This window comes from Pogona vitticeps, chromosome 2 (genome assembly GCF_051106095.1).
Source record: "Pogona vitticeps strain Pit_001003342236 chromosome 2, PviZW2.1, whole genome shotgun sequence".
Taxonomy (NCBI): Eukaryota; Metazoa; Chordata; class Lepidosauria; order Squamata; family Agamidae; genus Pogona; species Pogona vitticeps.
In genome coordinates, this window is record NC_135784.1 from 108,756,453 (window position 1) to 108,780,787 (window position 24,335).

At 41.4% G+C, this 24,335-nt stretch overlaps 1 protein-coding gene and 1 long non-coding RNA gene across 3 annotated transcripts in view; one reads left to right on the forward strand and one right to left on the reverse strand.

Moving 5' to 3' along the window:
• Positions 1-3,265: 3,265 nt before the first annotated feature.
• LOC144586848 (uncharacterized) lies at positions 3,266-3,755 on the reverse strand. Its single transcript, XR_013541905.1, has 2 exons — positions 3,618-3,755; positions 3,266-3,454 (listed from the first exon to the last, which is right to left on the reverse strand). It is a non-coding gene; the product is annotated as an uncharacterized LOC144586848 (long non-coding RNA).
• A 409-nt stretch (positions 3,756-4,164) lies between these two features.
• The window catches only part of STK32A (serine/threonine kinase 32A), a 90,627-nt gene continuing 70,456 nt past the window's right edge, over positions 4,165-24,335 (forward strand). The window contains exons 1-2 of one of the 2 annotated variants that reach the window (XM_020807168.3): positions 4,165-4,404; positions 16,952-17,092. In XM_020807168.3, coding sequence (XP_020662827.3) covers positions 16,996-17,092 — 97 coding nt within the window. In that variant the 5' untranslated portion in view covers positions 4,165-4,404; positions 16,952-16,995. The remainder of the gene's footprint in view (positions 4,405-16,951; positions 17,093-24,335) is intronic. The other variant, XM_078385778.1, reaches the window with a different exon arrangement.

Consider the following 24,335-nt stretch of genomic DNA (forward strand, 5'->3'; position numbering starts at 1 on the left):
ATAGGTTAGACATCAAAGCGTGATTTGGAAGAGCAGTAATTTCTTCTGTGTTGGTGTAATTTCACCAACACAATAAATGAACTGGTCAGTCACCCATATATGTGATTCACAGAGACCATAAAGCAGAAAAACAGATTATTCACCAATAACTTTGGTTCTTTGAGTGGTCAGCTGTGAATTAACACAACCTCCCCTTAGTCTGCCATGCAACTGATTCACTTCATAGACAGCAGCAGACTGTAGGAGAACTGAGGGATAACCACTAGGTACACTGTCATGCACAGGGGAGATATGTTTTCCTAACAGCTCTTTCTTTAAGCACTAGAATATTCTGATGAGGTTCTGTGCAAGTGCAGAGACACCCATATGTGTGAATTCATAGATGATGGCTCAAACAAACCAGAGTTATGAATAAGTAACTTTTTCTTATATCACATCCCTTTTCCGAGAAGCTCAGGGTGGTGTATCCTATTCAGCTCTTGCACCATTTTACCTTCACAACAACCCTGTAAAGTAGTTTTCCAGGTGCTAGGTCAGCCTTCTAAATAGTATAGAGCACTGGCTTTCCATTCTATCTGGCCCATTTCTTGATACAAAGACACTTTTTCCTTCAGAACTCTCTATTAATCAAAGTGTGCTGTGATAAAGATATGAGTCAATCTTTAGTTTTCTGGACAATGTGGAAGTAAATGAGAGAGACACTGAATATGTGTGGATATATTCTATGTTATAGACTTTTCTGGAAACTAGAGAAGAGCTAAACTGCAGATCTAAATAAATAAAAATAAATGTCCTTTGCTTTCTTTTAAAAAGCTTTGAGATAAAACTAGTGATTTCTTTCAGTCTTCTTTTTCTTTGCTTCCATTTTCTGAGAATTTGACTTCTTTTCTGGTGATACATGAACAGGAGTAATATTACATGTAATGGTAATGTAATAAAAAGGTCATAAATGCCTGTTTTGCTTAACAGAGAGGTGTCTATTCGCATTGTTCTTACATTTAATAGCTTTAATGAAATAATGTAAATAGAATTTGAAAAAAAAATCTTAAATGGCCTTGTAAACTAAATGATTATCTGGCTTTGAATTTATAGATTAAGTATCTTTACATATTGGAAAATCTCAGTTAAAGCACCTTTTCTGCATCATGTCAGAAAATGACAGTATCTCACAGAGCTTGGAAGTAACTAATGACAAATAAATTACTTTCACTGATTTTTTTAAAATTCCAATTGTGACGGCATAACAGCTCGACATTACAATTGTCATTGAGCAACAAGTAACCTCACTTTTTTGGCAATGTAACTGTGATCTACTTTTATAGCAACAGGTATGGTCTCCATTAAATGGTGAAGGGATATCCCAAGTGGAAGTGTGACTTATGCTATGCCTTGTGCTGCTGCCTGGTGCTCTGTTGCTGAATGCTGAAGTGAGGAGGAAGGAAAGGAGAAGGGATCTTATACCATAGCTTGCAACATTCTGAATCTTTTTGTTGTAATGAAATGAACTCAAAAGTAACTATTTTTGAGAAAAAGCAAAGTTTAAAAGAAATTGCAACTGTGATGGTAATAGGCTAATGGTGGTGGTGCTGAACTCTTCAGAGTAGCTACTTTGTCTTTCCAAGCTCTTTAACTTGTAAAACCAACTCAGTAGATTTTCAGCCCGCTTGAAATGCAATCATTCAGTTAAAAAAACGATAAAAAGAAAAAAGCCGGCAAACAGTCGTGCAGAGATGCGTTTCTATCGAAACTGCTAGTCTGAAGCAGGAATTCTATCAATTTAAAGGGAAAAAAAGTATTCTGCCTCTTCTTAAGTATTGTCCTCATTCTCTGACTTCCTGTGTAATTTGTCACAAACGCCAGCAAAATTTGAAAGCCTTATCTCTTCATCCACTTGCCAGAAAAAGGAGGGTCTAGCAATTATCCTTGTGCTCTTGCAGATGACATTAAGGCTCCTGTTCTGCAAGAAGTGCATTATCCTTCCACTACGGTTGTCCTTAATAAGAAAATAAGATTTTGTTGCCTGGTAATGTTCAGTATCACGTAAGCAGAAGAGGCACATCTCGGAACTTTTCTCCATCAGAGGTTGCATAAGAGAACAAATGCCTCCTCACTGCTTGCATGGCCCATCTATCTGAAATCCAGATTTTTTAGTGTTATGGATCAGGGGACACAAGGAATCGACGGCTAAAGCTTTTTTATTTATAAACAAATAAACAAATAGGAAGTCTTAAAAGACTAAGTGTAATCTGCAGCAAGTTTTCAAAGATTGTAGCCCATGTATTTGCTGCCCAAGGAAATCTTGGAGTTTATGCAAACAGGTAGAGGTGTAAGAAAGTCAGTAGTTTATACTACTAAAGTCCACAGTTTCAGAGCGGCATAATTCTGCTTTCCCTAACCTGGTGTCTACCAGCTGTTTTGCACTGCAGAGCCCATAATTTCTTCTCAGTCACAAAGAGGTTCTGGAAGTTGTCACCCAACATCCAGAGAACAGGATGGGGGGGGGGTAAGGCTGGCACAACTGTTTTCTCTAAGCAAGGGTTTCCACGTCCCTTGCAATCCACCCCCTAGGATTTGATACACAATTCATCAGTTCCAAACCGTGCATCATGTCTAACATTTTGGAAGGGAAGATTAGGGGGACCTGATACACCCAGCTGTACTTTAAAGAGAAGTGCACCCTGTAGATTTTAAGTCAGAACTTTTTCTATTAGGTATAATACCAGAATGTGTGGCTAAACAAAATGTATATTTAATACTGCATATTTTAACAGCCACAAAGATAATATTTGCACAATACTTGAAAAATGAAGAAACACCTACAGATCAAGAAATAATTAAAAAGATATTGGACTGTGCCGAAATGGATAGACTGACACTGAAAATCAAAGAAAGGGAAGATGCAGAATATTATCGAACATGGAATCTATTTTATCAATGGTTAGAAGCACGTTGTATAGATTAAGAGCTTAATATGTATTGTTGTTGTATTAACAAATGATTATAAACAGAACCCAGGTGACATGATGTTAAATAAGCATGGATGGATATTATTATTATTATTATTATTATTATTATTATTATTAGTAGTAGTAGTAGTAGTAGTAGTAGTAGTAGTAGTAGTAGTAGTAGTAGTAGTATCATCATCATCATCATCATCATAAAATTTAAAAAAGAGAGAGAAGTGGACTTGTCTTAACATCTCAGAGAAACAAGACAGTAAGTGGCTTTTGCAAGAGAGCGAATCCTGATCCTTATCCTGTCGAGATTCTTTTTCTTTCTTTCTTTCTTTCTTTCTTTCTTTCTTTCTTTCTTTCTTTCTTTCTTTCTTTCTTTCTTTCTTTCTTTCTTTCTTTCTTTCTTTCTTTCTTTGTGGTGGTAACTTCATGAAAGTCTGGCCTTCAGTGGGACGGTAAATACGTTGCTGGTTTCGGGCCAAAAGAGACGGCACAGTTCTCTTCCGGATGAACGCCACCGCGGATGGGACAAAATCCGCGCTGCACGATAGGCACGGTTTTAACGCAGATAGTAAGACAGAGTGTCTCTGTGTTGGTGTGTGTGTGTGTGGAAGGGGCTGTTCGTGTTGTGCGGCGACGGGGATCCTCCTTCGTTGGCCGTGCCTTTTCTGACGGCCGACCGCAGCTTCGGCCGCCTCCTGCCCGTTTGTTTTGAGGCTTCTCCCCCTGAGGGAGGGGGATCTTCTCGGGGAGACACCCCAGGAGCCAAAACAAGCAAACAAAACCGCAGGGACTGCCCTCCTTCCTCCCGGGCCAGGGCGAACAACTTCTTACGGGAATTCTGAAAAGTGCTGATCTGGGGAATATGTGTGTGTGTGTGTGTATGTGTGCGGGGGGGGCAGCATCAAAACCTAGGAGGCGCCACGAGGTTTCTGTCCCGGCTCGGGCGCTCCTGCTTCGTCCGCAGTTGGAGCATCGCTGCCAAATCCATCATCGCTGAATCCCCTCGGGGGGGGGCCCTCGCCGTATTCGACCCCCCCCCCCCGGCGCGGCCGCTCCTCCCTACTGGATTTCCTGTCCTTGGTGCGCGTTTCTGTGCGAGTCCGCAACCCTCGCGGTTTGTGTTTCCCCCCCACACACACACACACACACACACGCCGCCGCCTCCCCCCCCTCCCCTTCCTTGCCGGCGAGGACTGCAGGCTCCTCCTGCAATCTGCAGACGGGAAACTTCCCGGCAAGAGAGAGAGAGAGAGAGAAAGAAAGAGAGAGAGGGAGAGAGAGAGAGAGAGAGAGAGTCGCCCTTGCCTCCAGCCGGGACAAGAGCGCACTGTGACACCCTTCGCCGGACCAAACCCAGGTCCGCCCCGGCGCTTCCTTGGCAGCTGCAGGTTGTTGTCGCTGCCCTTTCCCTGCCCCGGCGGATTTCCTCTGCCCTGCCTCAAACAAGGTAAGGACCGGGGGGGGGGGAGCTTTTTGGCGGGGCGGTGTGTGTGTGTGTGTGTCGTGAGGGGCGGCGGTGGAAGGTGCTTGGCGTGGCAGCGGCGCCCGCCTCTCCCTCTCCCTCTCCCGGCTCTGCCGACGGCCTTCCGGGGGAGCCTGGCTTGGCTTCTGGTGGACCCGTGAACTTTTTCCTCCTGGTGAGCGACTCTGACCGTTATTTGAGAGCCTCGTCTATCTGGGCAGAAGGAGGAGATACGCTGGCTCTGGAAACTGCCAATGTGGGAAGAAGAAGAGTAGTGGAGTCGGATAACCCAAGGTAGTTACGCCTCAGACCCTTTGCCCAGTTGATCCAAGCTGGTATAGCCCTGCTTTGTTTGTTTGTTTGTTTGTTTATTTAAATAAAAGAGCACAGAGTTCCTCTGAAGATGCTGCCCACAGAGACTGGCCAAACGTTAGGAAGAACAACCTTCCAAACAGGGCCTAAGAACCCAAAAAACCCACAGCAACCCTATTTATTTATTTATTTATTTATTTATTTATTTATTTATTTATTTATTTATTTAAAATGCTTCTGCCCTGCCTTTCTCCCCCAAAGGAGCCAAGGCAGCATAGATCATTAAAGCAGTATTTAAAAGTTAAAAACGGTAAGTATGCCGATATTAAAAAAAAGAATTAAACAATTATTATGCTAAAATGATAACTAAGATTAATATTAGAACACATTTAAAACAATAGAGCACGACAATCCGTTTAAAACCTCTCTCAGACCACCTGTCCTTAAGGAAAAGCCTTAAAGCTTGTAGCACCGAGCAGGTCATTTCAACTAAAACAGTCTCATTGCTTTAATAATAGAATCATAGAATAGAATCATAGAATCACAGAGTTGGAAGAGACCACCGGGCCCATTGAGTCCAACCCTCCACCATGCAGGAACTTCATCAAAGCACTCCCGACAGATGGCCATCCAGCCTCCGCTTAAAAGCCTCCAAAGAAGGAGACTCCACCACACTCCGAGACAGGATATTCCACTGCCGACCAGCTCTGTCTGTCAGGAAGTTCTTCCTGAGTTTCAGGTGGAATCTCTTTTCCTGTACTTTGAAACCATTGCTCCTTGTCCTAGTGTCTGGAGCTGTGGAAAACAAACCTGTCCCTTCTTTGACGTGACATCCCTTCAGATATTTAAACATGGTTATCATGTCTCCTCTTAACCTTCTTTTTGTAAGGCTAAACATTCCCAGCTCCCTAAGTCACTCCTCATAGGACATGGCTTCCAGACCTTTGATCATTTTGGTCATCCTCCTCTGGAGTCGTTCCAGGTTGTCAACATTCTTCTTGAATTGAGGTGTCCAGAACTGGACACAATACTCCAGGTGAGGTCTGACCAAAGCAGAATAGAGTGGTCCTATCACTTCCCTTGATCTACTGTGTTTCCCCGAAAATAAGACAGGGTCTTATATTAATTTTTGCTCCAAAAATGCATTAGGGCTTATTTTGTTTTATTTTTTATTGTTTTATTTTTTTCATGTACAACAATCTACATTTATTCAAATACAGTCATGTCATCTTCTGGTTGCTGCACAATGATGGTTTCACTTAATTAGGACTTTTTTTTGGGGGGGGGGTAGGGCTTGTATTATGAGCATCCTGAAAAATCATACAAGGGCTTATTTTCAGGTTAGATCTTATTTTGGGGAAAACAGGGTAGACACTATACTCCTGTTGATGCAACCAAGAATTGCATTTCTTCGTTGCATCATAATACCTAGAACAGTAATTGATTTGTGTATTTGACCTTACCATTACCTATTACCAGAGTGAATACTACAGTTGTAATTTTCTGAATATCATGTCTTTTTGTCCCACACCCCTTAACCAGTCTCCAAAGCCTGCGGCTGAGATATTATGCTCCATGGATCTAAAGAAGTTGGCTAGATCAATGAGAACTCAGGCCAAGTAACATTTATATTACATTTCAGGGGGCTCAGAATAGCCTACAGTCAGACTTGGGGCACAGCAGAACAGCATCCATTGGACCACAGTAGATTATTTACTCCTGAATCCTGTGCAGTGTCCAGGATTAAATGTTTGATAGCTTCTTTTAAAAAAAGCAATCAGTGTCCGAGTTTGCGCTTAAAGCACCAACCTGACTTCCAAAAAAGCCCCCTTGGTAGTATGATTGGGACTCTTATGGTACTTCACAGATTTTTTCCCCAAAGATGGCAATTCTTGTACAGATGCCCATTTTTGTAATTCCATCATTTTTGTCTCTTCTTTTGTTGTTTTCAATCCATTAGATAAAAGCCTCTATTGGCTTTTTTGAATGCATCTTTTTTTTATATTCTAACATTTTGGCATGCATGGGATCTCAGCAAGGGCACCATCTCTAAAATGTGTGCTCTTTAAATCAATAGTTTTGATTTACCCCCATGCTACATTGCCTTCTGCTGCCCACGTCTCTCCTCTAGTTATTAGCCTGTTGACTATTCCATTAATGGAGCCATGAATATTGTGATCAATAAAGGGATAACATCAAAGCACTGAAAAGCTGGCACCCTGAGGAGAGGTGCAGTGACCGATTAAGAAAGTTCAACAATATTTTGAAATTAAACAAAAGCTATAATGAAATCCAGACTTTTAATGCCAGAAGTTTTAGGGGGTTTTTTTATCCATCTATAAAAATTGTTCATTCAAACAGGTAGGAAAATAGCTTGCTGATTTCTTTTGTCCTTTTTTCAGCTCTTGTAGCTGTTTAGTAGAGGTTTACTTATTGTGATTATTACCTTTATTTATTGTATAATGTGGAATAAACCAATACTGAAAAATGGATAGCTCCCATTTATAAGATTTCAGCTGTAACTGGGAGTAAGCTCTACTGAATGGAGTGGGATTTACTTCTGAAAAAAATATGTTTAGGATTGTTCTAGTAAGCAACAAGGTCAGGAACATAATGAGCACAAATTAAATAATGAAGAGTAATAAAGGATTTGTAGTAACCGTTAAAGCATATGTTAAAGCCAAGTAGTATCCTTCAGACTTTTGAAACTATGCAAAAAAGTCTTGTTTCTATTTTTTAAGGCAAGGTATTAATTATTGCTGGGAGATTTTCTACTTCAGTATTCTGCAATCAGGGACATCAGTTACAGTGTACGTTCTTTGTAACAAGGGCAAATAAATGATATAGTAGCTGACTTTTACAGCTGCTTGTGATACAGTATAATTTTAACTTTCTAAATTTATAACAGATGTTTTGACTACCTAGTGCGATGCATCCCTCTTTTTTTATCTTATGACCAGGATTTTACAGTAGGCTTTCACTGCCGTTGCCTTTTTGGCAGTTGCAAACATTTTATTGCTGTTGTTCATCTTATGGCTTTGCTCAAAATGTTTCCTTCTTTCCAGAGGTATCTAAAACAAACAAACAAACAAATAGAAACAGAAAGACTGAGTATAGCTAGTTCACTAAAGCAAACTTGGCCAGACCTCATCAGCCCAGGTGCATTTCTAAGAACAAGGAGTTTCACTATGGTCACGTGGCTTTAATAAGGTTGGGGTGATTTTGAGATTTGGTGGATGGTAGTATAAGGTAAAGGTAAAGGTTCCCCTTGACAATTTTTGTCCAGTCGTGTTCGACTCTAGGGGGCGGTGCTCATCCCTGTTTCCAAGCCATAGAGCCAGCGTTTTGTCCGAAGACAATCTTCCGTAGTCACATGGCCAGTGCGACTTAGACACGGAACGCTGTTACCTTCCCACCGAGGTGGTCCCTATTTATCTACTCACATTTGCATGCTTTTGAACCGCTAAGTTGGCGGGAGCTGGGACAAGCAACGGGAGCTCACTCCGTCGCGTGGATTCGATCTTACGACTGCTTGGTCTTCTGACCCTGCAGCACAGCGCCACCACGTCCCTCATGGATGGTAGTATAAATTTCTCACTACCATCCTTAGGCTTAAAATCTAATTGTTAACTTCAAATAGAGTAGTCCATCAAATCAGTGAGAAAGTGGTAAGTCAACCCCTGTGTTTTATTCCATTGATTCAATCAATCTCTGATAGTTTAAACTAACATTGGAAAGTGGCTTGGACCAGATCTGATTATTTGTCCATCTGGCCCAGTATTGTCCATTGAGACTAAAGGTGGCTCTTTAAGGTCTCAGGCAGAGGTCTTTTCAGCCACTTGATCCTTTTGTCTGTGTGATTTTTCACATGCAAAGTACACACTTGATCACTTAAGTCCTTCAGATTCTACACTCTCCCAAGTAGCTTTAACCAAGATTTATGTTTGCACCTTGCAGGTGCATGCTGTGATCATGGCAATGCATTTATTTTATTAATAGAGCAATAATGAGTGCATGTTTTATGCAGCAATAATCTTTTCTCTGGCCAAGTGCTTAGTGAAGGGCTTATGCAATCTGTTTCATCACAACTTCACATAAAATGTTTTCTGTTCTATGCATGAGAATCAGTCCTGGCTGCCACTTGGTACACTGCTGCATATGACGATTGCAACATCAGGTGAAAGATGCAGGTGGCAGCTAGCAAAATTCAGAAAGAAATATACAGCATGTCATTGGCAATCTTGTCAATCACTCTGGATCCCTATCTATGTTCATTTAGTTGCAGCAAATCATACTGAAAAACAGAAAGTATGTGGACAAACAATCTAGGAAACATGATGCTAATCAAATGTAGACATGACTTGTGCCTAGGTAGACAGCTGTTGGAAGAGTGTAAAAATTGCTTTCATCTTTCTAAAGAAATAGTGTCCTATTAGTGTCTTTTGGCAGAACTGTACCTTGCAACAGAAACTGATCTGCGCCATCAGTATTTAATGCATTTCAAGTGTGTAGTTTCTTGGAGTGGTTCTCAACCAGTGGTGTGCATAACTCTGGTGGGGCACAGAATTATTCCAGGTTGGTCACAGAACTTTCATAACTGTTATTCAGAATTCACTCCCCCCCCCCCAACTTTTGAGTTCTCCTGCAAACAAGACTTGCCATCTTCTCCTGACCTCATCTGTCATGGATTAACCAACTGGGACCTTTGATCATAGTTAATGACAATTTTGAACATTTATGCTTTTCTCTCTCTTAATCCCTGGTTCCTCTGCCTACGTATCTACTTATTACAAATTATATCTCAATAAGGTTGTACCCATGAAATATAAATGCCCTTCTTGGAAAAGACAGACTTTTGTATCAGGATGGGAGACAGACTTCTTAGCAGTGTGATATGGTGTAAGATCCAGTGGCTTATTGCACTGGCAGCAGAGTGTCAAAGAGTGGGAGTTGAGTCCCTATCTTTCTGTCGGCTTGTCCAGAGTTCTTGAACTGGCTGCATAGTCGTGAAGCTGCTTTGGAGGGAATGGTACAGGTTAGGTGGACTTTGATCTGGATTGTTTAGGTGGTGGCAGAGGAACAGCAATGGGGATGAAAGGAGAGACTAAGCACCTTATGTTGGTAGAAGAAGTGGAATTGTTATTTACTGATATAAATATATATATATTTGCACTCCCAAATTAATAGCACTTAAAGTAAGGTGCAAAGTGGATAAAAGTATAAAAACAGTATTGGAGATGAAAAACATGCAAAGTCAAGGCATCAGCCTAAAGACAATAATAAATAGCAGATAATACCAAAGACTTATGAATCAAAATTGATAAAATGGACCACTAGCAGGGATAAAATAATGCCTGCCTGCTTTTAGTAAATGAATGAGTAACACATAGAAGTCAAGAGATAAAAAGCAGGAAGAGTGAAGTATGGTTTTCCATGTGTTTTCTACTGTTGAAATCGAATGCACACTTTTTGATTATACAGAACGCTTCAAAGGTACCTAGTAGTCACTCCATGTGGCTAATAAGTTCTGAAGTGCTCCTCTTGTTTTGCTGTTTTTTAGCAAGATAGCTTAAAAACAGAACATATGGTACTTTAAAATACCGTACATGAAAGGCAGAATTAATATCCAGAAGGGGGAAACGTGCTAATAGCATTGCCTAGAAAAGAGAAATAGAGGTTTGATCAAAACCTTAATCTTTCACAAGCACTATATTAAAAAAGCTGCTCAAATTCTTCTCTGAAAGGTATTACTTTTGGCTTCCTTGGCTTGCTATAACAGGTGGCTAAATCTCCCTTATCTTTGGAAGTGTTTTCAGCCAATCTGCTTGAATCCCCCTCTGCTTTCTTTCAGGATCTTTTTATTACCCCTTCTCTAGCTTTGTAATGATTTTCAGTTGAAGAAGACTATTCTCTGCAATGTCTTAGCCATGAACAGGAGTAACTTGGCACTTCTTCATCCCAGCATCGTATCCAGTGAGAGTTTTGATTGGACTTTGGGGGTTTGCTTTGCTTCCTATATATTTCCTGACCCTGACTGGTATTGAATTGATCTGTTCCTAAGTTGTCCTGGTAACCCTGTTAGAATCAACCCTGCTGTGCCACACAGTGAGATGACCTGATTTTGGCGGAAGTGGGAGCAGTGTGAAACAAAAGGTGGAACTGGTGCCCTTATAGTGCAGGCAAGACTTTTTAAAGCATTAATACTCTTATGCACCGTGAGCTTGTTCTAATGGTTAGTCCTAACAAGAGCAGACTAAGCTAAGTCAACAGTGGTATACGTCCCATTGATTGAATGGTTGTAGCTTGGACAGGTTTATTTAAGCATCCTTTCAATCAGTAAAACCTTTTGAGTCTGCCTCAAATTCTGCACAGCATATACAAAGCATTTGTAGTTTAAAATGGCAATATTGTTTTTTTCATCCTGAATGATCAAACCTTTCTTTTTCTTTTAAATGCTGAAGGTCAAATGACTTCTTTTCCAATTTTACTAAAAGCTCTTGAATTTGGGGATTAAAATGCACAATGAGAGCTCTTCCGGTGCCCGGAAAAGTAACAAAACATTATTTTGGCACACTCGTTTGTGGACTGCAGCCACAAGAGTGTGTGCCAGATGCAACCATTCCCTTCATCTATAGTTCATTTCAGCAAAGTACATCTGATGAAGTGGGCTGCTGTCCTGTGAAAGCTTTGTGCCTCATAACATTCGCAGTCTTTAAAGTACAAAGGGAGTGTTGTTTTAGCTGAAAAAACCACTAGAAAACAAAATCGTCTTCGCATGGCTAGAAATCTGCGTATGTTTTAAAAAGGACAAAATGCTGCAGTGACGCACTTGTTGCACCTTCCCTTGATTCCTGTTAGAAAATCTTCTCTAATCATCAGCCATAGAGTATAACATGGGTTTTTTGATAGTAGGTTGAGTCTAGAGTGATTTAATGCAGAGGTAAGGCTGTATTTAATGCAGATATAGGGCTATATCGAGTTGATAAAGTGGAGTAATTGGTAAAGTAGGACTTTGGAGAATAGGGTTCAAATGCCCACTTGGCCATTAAAATTGACAAGAGGAGTGGAACTGGTAAAGCCACACCTTAAATATCTCATTTACCTTGAAAACCCTGTTAGGGTTGCTATAATTCAGTTCCATTTTGACCACACGTAGGAACAAGGACAATGTCCAGCATTAGTCCTACTTAGAGCTGACTCTTTGAAATTAAGGGGCTTAGCTTGACACAAATGAGTTTCATTTGCTTTCACTAGGTTTACTTTAAATTGGATTGAATATCAGATTCAGTCTCTTCGTCATACCTGAGAAATTTTAATTCGGCTCACGTCTTTTGTACCTGTTTTGAGGCTATCTCACACAGACTAGGTTCTCTTTCTGTGTACTTCAAACTGCCTGAATGCTTGTACAACAGGCCTTGATTTCAGTTGGTATTTCTGGTCAGACTCCTGAGTCACTTGCTGAATAGTGGACCAACATTCAGGAAATCCCACTGATGCAGTGAATCTGCTCAAGTTGAGATTCAGAGTTGGATTCAGACCCACGCTTACAGTGAGGACACTCTAGTGTCTAGTGTAGCCAGCATTGGTATACATAGATAGTAACATTAAGGTGTTGAAACCAACAGGTCAAGTAAGTGGGGACTTTGTACCTAAGTGAAAGGGAGTACCTGATGACTGTAGTGGATATTGAAGCCCTTATGTACAAGGACAAAACATTTTAGTTCTCCAGAATTTTATTCTGGACTCCATTCAGTAGACTTCTAATGTATAGATTCTATGGCTTGTCAGTTGTACCAATGTATCAGAAATTTAGCAACTTGACACAGGGTTTTCCAAGCAAATTAAAAACAGGGAGGACAACAAAAACATCCCAACCCTGTTGCCTTATCCCCACCCGTGTAACACACCAAGAATGCCCCCTTCCAATTTTTTCCCTGTATCTTGATGAAGAGAAACATGTCAAGCATGTGTTTGCCAAGCCAAGGAATAGGAAAACAAACTTGAGAAATAATGCAAGAAGTGTATAGGAACATTGGAACCAGCCATTTATGAACACAATCTGTTTGACCAGGAATATCCACCCTGTCAGCAGTTTCCCAGGTTCTCAGGTAAAAAAAAAGTCTTTTCACAATAATCTGATCACCTGATCCTTTTAACAATGTCTCTTTCACAATGCTAAGGACTCTCATTTTTTAAAGGAAACAGGTCTAGGAAGTTGAAAAGTTTCTTGACTTTCAGAGTAAAAAAAGGTCATCATTGAATGACATGTGTTCACCAATTGTGAGGGTCAGATATACTTTTAACCCTTGTCCAAGTGGATAAAAACAACAACTTGCACAGAATGACTTCTGGGGTATTTTCTGCCCCAATGGGAACCACATGTAATATCGGCCCATCTCAAGAGGAGTGTTTGTGCATGTGGAGTTCATATCCAAACACTTGCAACCGGAGGGGGGGGATAACATTTGTTTTGAATTGGAGTCCGCCTTTTCCTCTCCCACCTTTCTGTTTTGTGTGTGTTTACAAAAAGAGTGATCAACATCAGTTTTCCATCTTTAAGGAGCAATGACATATTGCTGTTGTTGCTGCTATTGTTTTTGTTTTTCAATTTCAGATGTTTTTAGAACCCCTTCAAACTAGGGGTGGGGTGGAGACATAAACCCTGAAGGTAAAAAGCCATGTCTATGTACAGTGGACCCTTGACTTACAGACGGCTTGACTTACAGATTTTTTGAGTTACAGACTTCTCTGGCCGCAAAATTTAGGTTTGACTTGCAGACTGAGATTTGACTTACAGACCAGAAAAAAACCAAAATGGAACAAAAACAGCCTGTTACGGGATTAATCGGTTTTCAATGCACTGTAGGTCAATGGAGACTTGACTTACAGACTTTTTGACTTGAGAACTGCCTTCCAATACGGATTAAGTTCTCAAGTCAAGACCCCACTGTATTTGCAGGAAGATCTGCATTGTGAGGCAATTTTTCTCCCAATAAAAAAAAAAACAGTGTTTGCTGAGGGAAAAGGACATAAGGGAAGCAGGTTGCACCAGCCAACATACAGAGAACGACAGAGGCTATTTTGTTGTTGCAGTCATCCTTATAGCAGATCTCCTGCATGGGGCGCGCTGTCTCCTCCTGCCTTATTCAAAGAAGTGTGTTCTCTTCATGTCGATGCTTCTTCATGCAAAGGCGAACTGAGGCTGAGGTTCAGATGCATAATCTAGATCAACAGTTGGACTTCTGGTAGTCTAGTTTCAATTTGTCTCACCATATACTGTACCCTTTGCTTTATCTCTGAGAAGATCAGTTTGTTTCTAAGATCTATGAGGAGGAGGTACCTCCTCTGTCCGTGAGCATTTTCCTGCTGGATAGCTCAGCAGTTTATGATATCTGGTTGCAGAGCCAAAGGTTGGGAGTTCAATTCCCCACTGGGCCATCTTGAGAGGGGCTGGACTTGATGATCCATAGGATCCCTTCCAGTTCTGCATTTCTAAGACTATGTGCAATAGGGCTCTGGAACTTTGGTGCCTGGAGCCAGAAAACAGAAGGTGGAATGATGGTGAAATAAATTCTGGGAAAACAAATACTTTTTCTGGTGTAGCTCGGAGGTACTTCTAGTGTTTGCCTTGGAAGAAATTTAATTATTTCCTGCATGGGGCCAACCTACTGATGACTGGACTGTGCCACCCCTGCTTCTTGGCATTATGATTTTCTGAAAAGTTGCATGAGACTCTCTCTCTCTCTCTCTCCCTCTCTCTCTTTTTTTGGTCCCATTTATTGGCTGGGATTGCAGAAAAATGCACCTTTGGCAAAAGGCAGTAGAATGTTAGGAAAAATTTGCTCCGAACCCTCTTGGTCCATTAAAAAAAAAAAGAATACAGCTAAAATCTGTACATGGGAAGTAGCAGTAAACTGGGGACACTATTTACTACTCTTCAGTAAAATGCCAGTTTTGTAAATCTAATTACCTGTGAATTCAGCCACTAAGCATGGTTATGGAGGACTAAAATATCTTGCCCTTCTGGATCAGTTTTAATGCCTGATAATTGTACTGCTGTTAGGTTCACTCTGGCGGTGTCACATTTTTAGACCACATCTGGCCTTGCTGGGTGATGAATTCTGGGAACTGTAACTCAAAAAAGGTCCCAAACTCTGGAATGTAGCATTAGATGTTGTGTACATCTTCCCCATCTCTAAATAGCAATAGGGGGGCATATCCTTCTCCCTCTGGAGAAGAAAGGCACTTCCTTTTGTCTTGCTCATATGTGTGGGCAGAAGGAACTTTTCATTCTCCTTTTGAGCCAGTCTTTAATCATTTCCAGTTACAGTATACATATGCAAGGTCAAGACCATATTAATTAAATTTATACATAAGTATTTGAAATTCCATTATTGCCTCCAAACGCAGGAACACACAATCCTGCAGCCTGCAGAAGACGCAATGAATCAAGCTGTCACAGTGAAAATAACTGACATGATTATGCATTGCTTGTGCATAAGCCTCTCCAAAAAGGTGTTTACTGGCTGTTGGGTGATTCATGATGGCGAGTCAACGCTAGAGCAAACTCTTTGGTCAGCATTTTGGTCAGTACTCATGCACACAGAGCTCCAACTATGGAAACTGCCATAGTGGGTTTGTCAAGGTACTGGTTGTGCGGCTGGCCTGACTGCTGCAGTAGCTTCTGCAGTTGCAGCTCTGCCTGCTTATGCTCTGAGCAGGTTCCTGGCCTTTGTGTACAAAATTTGTGGATTTGCCTGTGTGGTTTTTGTTCTTGGGGATAGTCATATTATTAATGAGAAAGCTTAACATTCTTTCTTTTAAATGAAGTGTTTCCTTTCCAGCCAGTTCTGGCTTTGAGACTACTTGAGCCAATGTTTTCGAAACAGAATAAAAGCAGTCCATCTCCTTATGTTTTGGTACAAGCAGAATGCAGATTTTCAAAGCAAAGTGGAAGTGCTGCCCATTAGAAGTGAAAATTAGAAAACAGAAATTGTCTGTTTTGAAACAGAGAGCAAGAGGAGACAGTGGCAGAAACATTATTTTGATGTAGGTATGTATTTTAAATGAGGACATGGTGGCACTGCGGGTTAAACCGCAGAAACTTCTGTGCTGCAAGGTCAGAAGACCAGCAGTCGTAAGATCAAATCCACATGATGGAGTGAGCTCCCGTCGCTTTGTCCCAGCTCCTTGCCAGCCTAGCAGTTCGAAAGCATGCAAATGCGAGTAGATAAATAGGTACCACCACAGTGGGAAGGTAACGGTGTTCCGTGTCTAGTCGCCCTGGCCACGTGACCACGGAAACTGTCTACGGACAATTGCTGCCTCTACGGCTTGGAGACAAGGATGAGCACCGTGCCCTAGAGTTGGACACAACTGGACTAAATATCAAGGGGAACCTTTACCTATGTATTTTAAAAACAGTTTTCTCCCAGTGCAAGGCCTGTGACAGTTCATACCATGAACTGAAATACGTATTGTAAAAAAATGAACTATATTGTTAAAATGCATTTAAATAAGTTATATCAAAAGGAAGAACTGAATTAAAACAATTTAAAGGCCATTTAAATGCATAGCAAAGAAATAAAATGATTGGTTTAATACCAAGATAGTCTCTTCAGATTTAGATGGAAAGGAGAAATCAGCTGGATGTCATCAATATACTGATGGCGCCGAACCCCCCATATTCCAGATAATGTCTCCCAGTGGTTTCACGTGGATGTTGAAAAGGAAAGGACAGAGCCTTGGAGAATCCCATGGGCCAAAGACCAGAGTGTCAGATAAGGACCCCCAACACCACTTTCCGGACTTTGCCCCTCCAAAAAGACCTGAGCCACTTTAAAACACTGCCATTAAGCTTCATACTGGAAAGGTCGCCCAGAAAGATACCATGGTTGATAACAGAAAAAACTACCAAGAGGTCCATCACAACCCACGTGGACACACTCCCTCTGCCCATTTCCCAGCACAGGTCATCCTCCCAGGCAGCCAGTGTTGTATTTCTCTGATAAACAGATCTGAAGCCGGATTGAAATAGATGTTAAACGTTATGAAGAGGCAGAGCTGATCTTGCAAAGGGTAGGCTGACCAAAAAGACTCTGTTCTCCCATTTATCTTAGGCTAACATTTGACGAAGTCTGAGGAATTTGAAGGCTGCTATGGGACTGATACTTCTTTCTTTTACTCTTTTCTCCCTCTCTCTTTTCCTTTTCCTTCCAAGGTCCACAGGAAGAAAGGTCTGCAAATCTGCCAGCTTATCAGTTTATGGTAAAGGATGATGTAAGTGCAGAGCTTCCAGCCACTTCCGAGATGGGCGCTAACACCTCCAGCAAGCCACCGGCATTTAATGAGAATGATGATGGTAGGACTGTTGTTCTGTTTGAAGTCTTATGTTCATTTAGAGAGAGGTGTGTCTGTGAAATTCTAATGTACAGTACTATGGAAAACCTGACATCAAACCAATGGCCAACCATTGGTCTGGATTCACCCTCTTTGTCCAAGATCTGGAGCAACTCTCTGTCTAGCTATTGCTAATTCTTGTGTTTAGGTGTTAATTGAAGGCCAAACTGTACATTACAGATATACATTAGACGGTGAAATTCCTGAAGTGCTGAAAACATCTAATTGTCACACTATTCTCTTCCAAACTGTTCATGATTTGCAAGTTAGCGGATTTGGTTTTACAGTTGGTCTTTGGAAGGTGAACTCAGGCATCTTTCACAAATATGATTGCTGAGTCATGAAGATCTGCCAGAATAATATCTCTGGAATACCATAGGATTTCTCATCATCTAATGATAGGCAATCTGTAATGTATGATTTGTCCCTCAGTGATTTGGGAATTGATAATTTACTTTTGCAGTTCCTTGCTTTTGAGATGCTTGCCTTTGAAGCTACAGTACGGACAAGGTGTGAGCTGGCTGAAAAGCAGCATTTGCAGGCAGGTGCTCGTGGCTGCACTTGGCTGTTGCCCATGTAAGAAAATGATGTCTTCTCTCACTTGGTGCCCAAGAATGATGAATAAGGAACATGATGGATGGTATCCTGAAGTTCTGCTTTTGAAGTTGTGTGGTTTATTTACACTCAGAAATAGAAAACTTGCAGGGGGAGAGGTGTGGAATCATAACGTGTGAGAGATTGGATGGCTTATTGAAATTTGATCTTGGAAGCACCTTGTATGCATCAATTTCTCCTCACTCCATGGACTCCTTCTCATGTTATGTCTAACAGTAAGAGTCCTCGTTGTGAAGCTAGTGGCATTATGAATCTGGGTTATTGTAGGGGAGATCTCTTTCGTCACACTACATCTATTATCCTGGAATGTCTGGGTCTCCCTTTCAAGAATGTAGGACATCAAGACTTTATTTTGCATCAACTGAAACTGAGAGAAGGTGACATTTTAACACACACACATGTGAAATTGCTGCAACACATTATAATCAAGTCAGAAATGTGTTCATACAAGAATGTATGAACACATTTCTCCTGCAAGAATGAAGCAACCAGGCTACAGTATTAGTAAGGACTAGAGATGGGAGTATTTGTATACGAATATGTATACCCCCCCCCCCACAGGTACAGATAACAAATGTTCAGCCCCCTGGGGCCAGACCGACCACTCATGATTGCGTCGCTGCTGCCGGCTTCACGGAGCCTTCCATTGCTCGCGATGGATCACCAAGTCTGTAACCTGGCAGAGAGGCTCGTCATCCCGCCTTCTGCCAGGAGTAGCTAATCTATCACGAGCAACAGAGCCGGCGGCAGTGGTGGAATCGTGAGTGGTCGGTCTGGCCCCAGGGGGCCGAACATTTGCTATCTGTACCTGTAGGGGGGGATATTTGTATACAAATATGAATACCCCCATCTCTAGTAAGGATTCTTAAAGATGTACTCTGGCTGGCTGTCAAGCTGCCTATTGGTTTCTAGGCACAATTCAGTGTTGAATTTGACCTTGAAAGCTCTCATTCGTCGGACTCTCTCAACAACCATCTGCTTCCCTGTGCTTCCCTTGTCTGGTTGTCAAGATCTTTGGTTGAGGCACACCCTCAGTCAGAAGTGCATGGCTGGCCCTATCCTTAGGTGGAGTGAGGTGGCTACCTCAGGCACCTGATTTAGGACACCAGAAAGAGGCAGGAAATTTATACACACTTTGTTTATTGTTGCCACCGGAATAGCTTGGCTGACCTTAAATGCTCTGCAGCTCAATTTTGGACGGCTGGGGCACATTTGCTGCTACTCCTGAGGCAGACGCATATCTTGCAAATATAAAGTCAGCAGTGAACAGAGGCAGAACCTTTTCTGTGATGGCATCTAGATTTTGGAATAAATTCTTCAAGTGTATTTGTCGGGTGGGTGCCTGTTTCAGGGCCAATTAAAACCTTGTGGTGATGTTCTCGTGACTCTTGCTGTCATTCAGCAATACTACTTGTGCATTTTATTTTTGCTTAATGGAGTTGTGCTTTGCTTCTTCTTGATTTTATAGTGATGGAGTCTTTTAATTATATTTAGCAAGTTCCACTGGATCACCTATATGTGGTTGAAAGATGAGATAAATGCAGAAATAAACTTCAGCATATTCACAGGTGGACAGAAATGTGAATGGATTCTTTCTGCCCAATCTTCTAGCTATCATATCCACGAGCTTTGTTTAGCTCTCCGGGCAACATATTTTACTTATCCAGAGATGGCAATTTTTCCAGAGGTCCCTTTCAGAGGAGGGGGGGGGAGAAACAGAAGGGAAGGGCTTACAGAGTCAACGTGACAGCTCTGAAAAATAGTACCTATTTGGCAAGCTTCCCCCCCCTGCCTTGATAGGTATTAACAGGCCCATTAATTCCTTTGCAGGTTGGAAAAAAAGACTCTACAGGGTAAAATTGCCCTCCATATCCATGGAGGTCATGGAATTGTATTGCTAATGTTAGCAAAATCATAATTTTTGGTCTGTTATGCCCTGGTATACAAAACATCCCTGCTATGATTCTTGGGTGGGTGGATGTTGCACAGTGACTTGGTTAGTTTTGTTTACTAGGAGGAATTGACTAAGTTATCATTTGACTTAGGGTAACCAACAGAGTTTTGGCCCATGGCCAAGTTACCAAGTTTTGCTTCTCAGTTTCATTTTCCTCTGTCCCTGTAGGAATTTATGCAGAATGACAAAGGCACAGCATTAGTTTTTATTGAGTGTGGTGGTGAAGGAGGAAAACCTCTGTGTGGAGTGAAATGAGATGTGAGGAAAGGAAGCTTGTTTTTAACAGTCATTGGCACAGGTTAGATCCTGAGCTACCTCACCATTTGATTTCTTCCTGGCATGTATCCTGCGTCCTACAATAAAAGGCAATTGAGTAGGTTCAAAGGGTGACTATGCAGGTATTTGGCATGCTGTTTGGCCCTCTGCAGGGATGGGTTGGTTTACTTCTAAAGATGGCAATCAGATAACATATCTGTTAGGGTGCACCAGCCTGTCACCAAGAGTGTTGCGGCCTGTAGCTTTTTTTGGTATGAGTAGAATTGCTCTGTTTTGGTTCATTTCCAGTACTTGCAATCACTGGAGACAAACCAAATCAAGCCTTCTTTCTTGAAGAGAAGTGTTTAATTTGGCAATATCAATAAGGATATTGCCAAATTAAACACTTCCTCAGCTCTGTTTCTGCAAGCAGGCAAGGACCTTTTTCTTCAGGCAAGCTTTCCCTGAGTAACTTGCTTCCAACTGGGTTTTTTTTTTTAAATGGATAATTGTACCTTACTCCATGGTATTGTATTCATTGGTCCTCTTAGTACTGTATACTCATTGTTACAAACTTAAATGCTGTCTTTTCATAATCTGCCTTGGGTCCTTTTTAAGGAGAAAGGTGGGTTAAAATATTTTAACTAAATAAATACACTTCATAGATGCAAATGTCACACACCATAAACACTTCTCTTTCAGATCACTTTCATCTCTCTGAAAAACCAATCCTATTTTTGTTAACCTTTAGAACTACTTGATTATTGGAGATGGGGTAGAAATTCAGCTGTGGACAGGTTCCCAGCTGGACCTTTTAACAGAAAAACAGTAGGCCTGTTCCTACTCCTGTCCTCTGAAGATGCTGGCCACAGATACTGGCAAAACGTCAGGAAGAACAACCTTCAGAACATGGCCAAGGAGCCTGAAAAACCCAGAACAACCATTAGATCCCGACTGTGAAAGCCTTCAAGAATACATAAAACATTAATCATTTTCAGCATCTGCTGAGCAGTTTCCCTTCATGGTAAACCATGGCTAGTTTATGTCCAGGGATCCCAGCAGATTCCCAGCAGTCTCCTGCCCAGGCATTGCTCACCAGGCATTAATGTGTGATGAAATCATTTGATAACATCATCTTCTGATCCTGTTAAGTGGAAATTGATTAGTGGGATTCTTATTGTGTCTTTCCCTCACTGACAGGGAAGTGGATGAGAGGGACTTTCATGTCCCTTTCAGTTCTACAATTCTGAGGGTTTTAACTGCTGGGAGGCATTTCAGGGATATTTTTTTTTTCCAGCAGAGATATTGTTTCAGTGGAGAGGTGCTTTGATGCCACCTCAGGAGAGGAAATGGTGCTTGACTTGTAGATGTGGTGTCAGACAAAATAGCATGTGTCCACATGTATATTTACATGTGTCTACATGCTCTTTTGAAGGTGGAATCTATGTTGTATGACATAATCAGAGAGACTTGTTTAATGTTTGTTTAGACAGAGTTGTATATATGTACAGGAGGAAGTCGAGCAGCTAGGTCAGTGAAATGCACAATTAAGAATAAACCTGGGCTATAAAGGGGGGGACATGAATTTTGGCTTGTGGGTCCTGTAGTGCATTTAATGCTGTTCCCTCAGGAGGTACAGCAGTTTGGCCAACCAGTGTGCTGCTCTAAGCTCCCAAATTGTCCTGTTCTGCTCCTGTAATAATCCATGCTGCCAATTTCTCCTTTAGGAACCTAGGACTAAATTTCATACATTTTGGAATGCTCCGATTCTCAGTGCCCTCTGCAGGCATGGGCTTTTTCCCTGTGAGCAGATGCTGACTCAATTTTTTAAATGATTAGGTTGATTGCATACTTAGAAAATTCATGGTGATGCCCTCTCAATATCATATTTTCCATTATTGCATGCTATCGTGCTCGACCCTGTCTTAAATGCTAAGTGCTCACATAACAGTTACCTCTATATTTGGCTCAGATGACTATTGGCCTTATTTCAAAAATGCTATTGTTTGGGCTTTTGGGTGTGTGTGTGTGTGCGTTTGTGTCATGCATTAAAGTAATTGAAAAACATAATGGGGCAATGCCACCCTAAATATTTCCTGGAGACTACAAATTATAGTCCTGTGGATGCAAGCGTTTTGTACTGGCATCCATCACAAATAGTTCTGCTGGCTGTCTCAGCGGTATTGGAAGCTGGTTTTGTTGTGGCTGTTGTTTGGTGTGCGTTTTCTCTCTAGTCAGGGATTTGGGAAGCAAATTCTATAATCTCATGGTATACTTGCTGTGCTTCTGTTTTATGTAACTATTGATTTAAAGGACTTTTTTTGCAGATAAACACTAGAGATTGATGACTTTGAAAAGCACACTAATGCCAGAATTGATATGAGTTGGGGATAATCATTATTTTTAAAATTGCTGTTGGTGGTTGAGAATGGCTTTGTTGAATCCTGTGCAAACATTTCTCTTGTCTCGCTCATCAAAAATGTCCTGCAGGGCTTTGAAATAATAAGAGACTCCTTGCATCCCATAGAAGCTGTTTCACAGATGCGACCATTGAATGAGCAGACACAACATAAGCACTTCCTCTCTTTCAGATCATTTTCATCTCTTTGAAAAACCAACCCTATTTTCTGCTGTCAGAATTACTAGGTTGTTGGCAATGATATACTGTACAGAAGGTGGGCAGATGTTTCAACAAGTAACCAAGAAGGAATAAATACAGTTGCATATAGTGGCAAGGCTTGCCTTACCTTGTGACAGTGAATTGAACAGCCTCCTAAAGCAGTTGTTCCCAACCTTGAGTAGCCCAGGTGTTGTTGGACTGCAACTCCCAGAAGACTTCACCCACTAGCTGTGCTGGCTGGGGTTTCTGGGAGTGGTAGTTTGCCCAGGGATCTTAACCACCATCCTAAAGACATCTCAGCCAATCATAGGATAGCTCGTAAGCAACCAGTCAGGCAAAAGGAGGAGACTGAGAACCTGGGACCCACTGCTTTACTGTAAGGGAGAGTTTGGCTAAGTAGGCAGGCAGATAGGGCTGAGGCTAGAGGAGCCAAAATTGGGGCAGTGAATGACACTTTCTCTGTCAGCTGTTTTTCCTGAAACACTGTTTTTCTGAGTCCTCTTTCTTCTTTTACTACTAGCTTAGCCAACATAGGCCATGTTAGTTTCAAACAGCACCAGAGAACAAGTAACCCACTACTTGTAAAATATTCTTTTGCTTTGTGAATACTGTAAATCAGACATGTGGGTTGTTTCTGTGCTTGCACAAAACTCTCAGAATATTCCGGAGGCCACAGAAGCCTATTAGATTAGCCCTTGCAGTATGCATGCTCCCGTGCATAATAGTTATCCCGCCATTCCCTTGAGCTGCTCCTGAGGAAACCTCTTGGAACATCATCTAGAGCAGCCATTCTCAATGGGAAACATATAGCCTCGGGGGGGGGGGGGGAGTGGCACATTTGAAGGGGCTACAGACTGAAGAATGTAAGACGTTTCAGAAAGATATTGATTAGGGTTATATCCTCATTTGACACGGAGGAACCTGGAACTTGGAAAGGAGCTCCTAAAAAGGGCCATGGCCAAAAAAAAAAAAAAAAAAAAAAGGTTGGGAATGGCTAGTCTAGAGCCTATTTTTTTGTTTGTCTGTTAACTATACCTGTTCATATTTTTCCTTCATCTTCATTATCTCATTCTCCTTTCCTGTTAGTAGTTCTAGTAAATAAATAAAAGAAATAATTAGTGTTCATCATATTTGGCAACAAATGTGTCATGTGCACCAACAAGATTCCCCTCACCAGCGTACATTATAAGCGCTTTGTAGTGTTTGGAGGCTTACAGAATATCTTCCCTAGTGTGGAGGCTCCATTCGACAGTGATCGTTTTCACTAGTACTCAATCAGCTCATGAAGCCACAGTTTGAGCCGTTGGTTATAACAGATCTAAGACTATATACAAAACTGTTTCTAGTAGCAATCATTTCAGCATGCAGAGCAAGTGAACTGTGCACTCTTTGGCATGATCCACCTTTCCTGCAATCCTATAAGATCACCATTTTCTCCAGTATGTTTTTCCTACCTAATATAGTTTGGGACGAGCATCTTAACCCACCCTTGGTACTTCCAACCTTCTTCTCATCGCTTACTACGGAGGTGGAAAAACACATGAGTTGTTTGCAGAGCCCTAGCTTTCTATACTTCAACATCTAGGCTTTTCCAGAAGTCTAACAAAACATTTTTTTTCAGTTACCAGGGGTTGCAAATTGGGGGAACAGATCACATTTCAGCACTTATCAAAACGGCTTATGAACACAAGGATGCTGCCTTGCCAGCTGACAAAGAAACCTGTCCCTAGAGGTCTGAAGGGACATCCCAGTAGAGCTGTT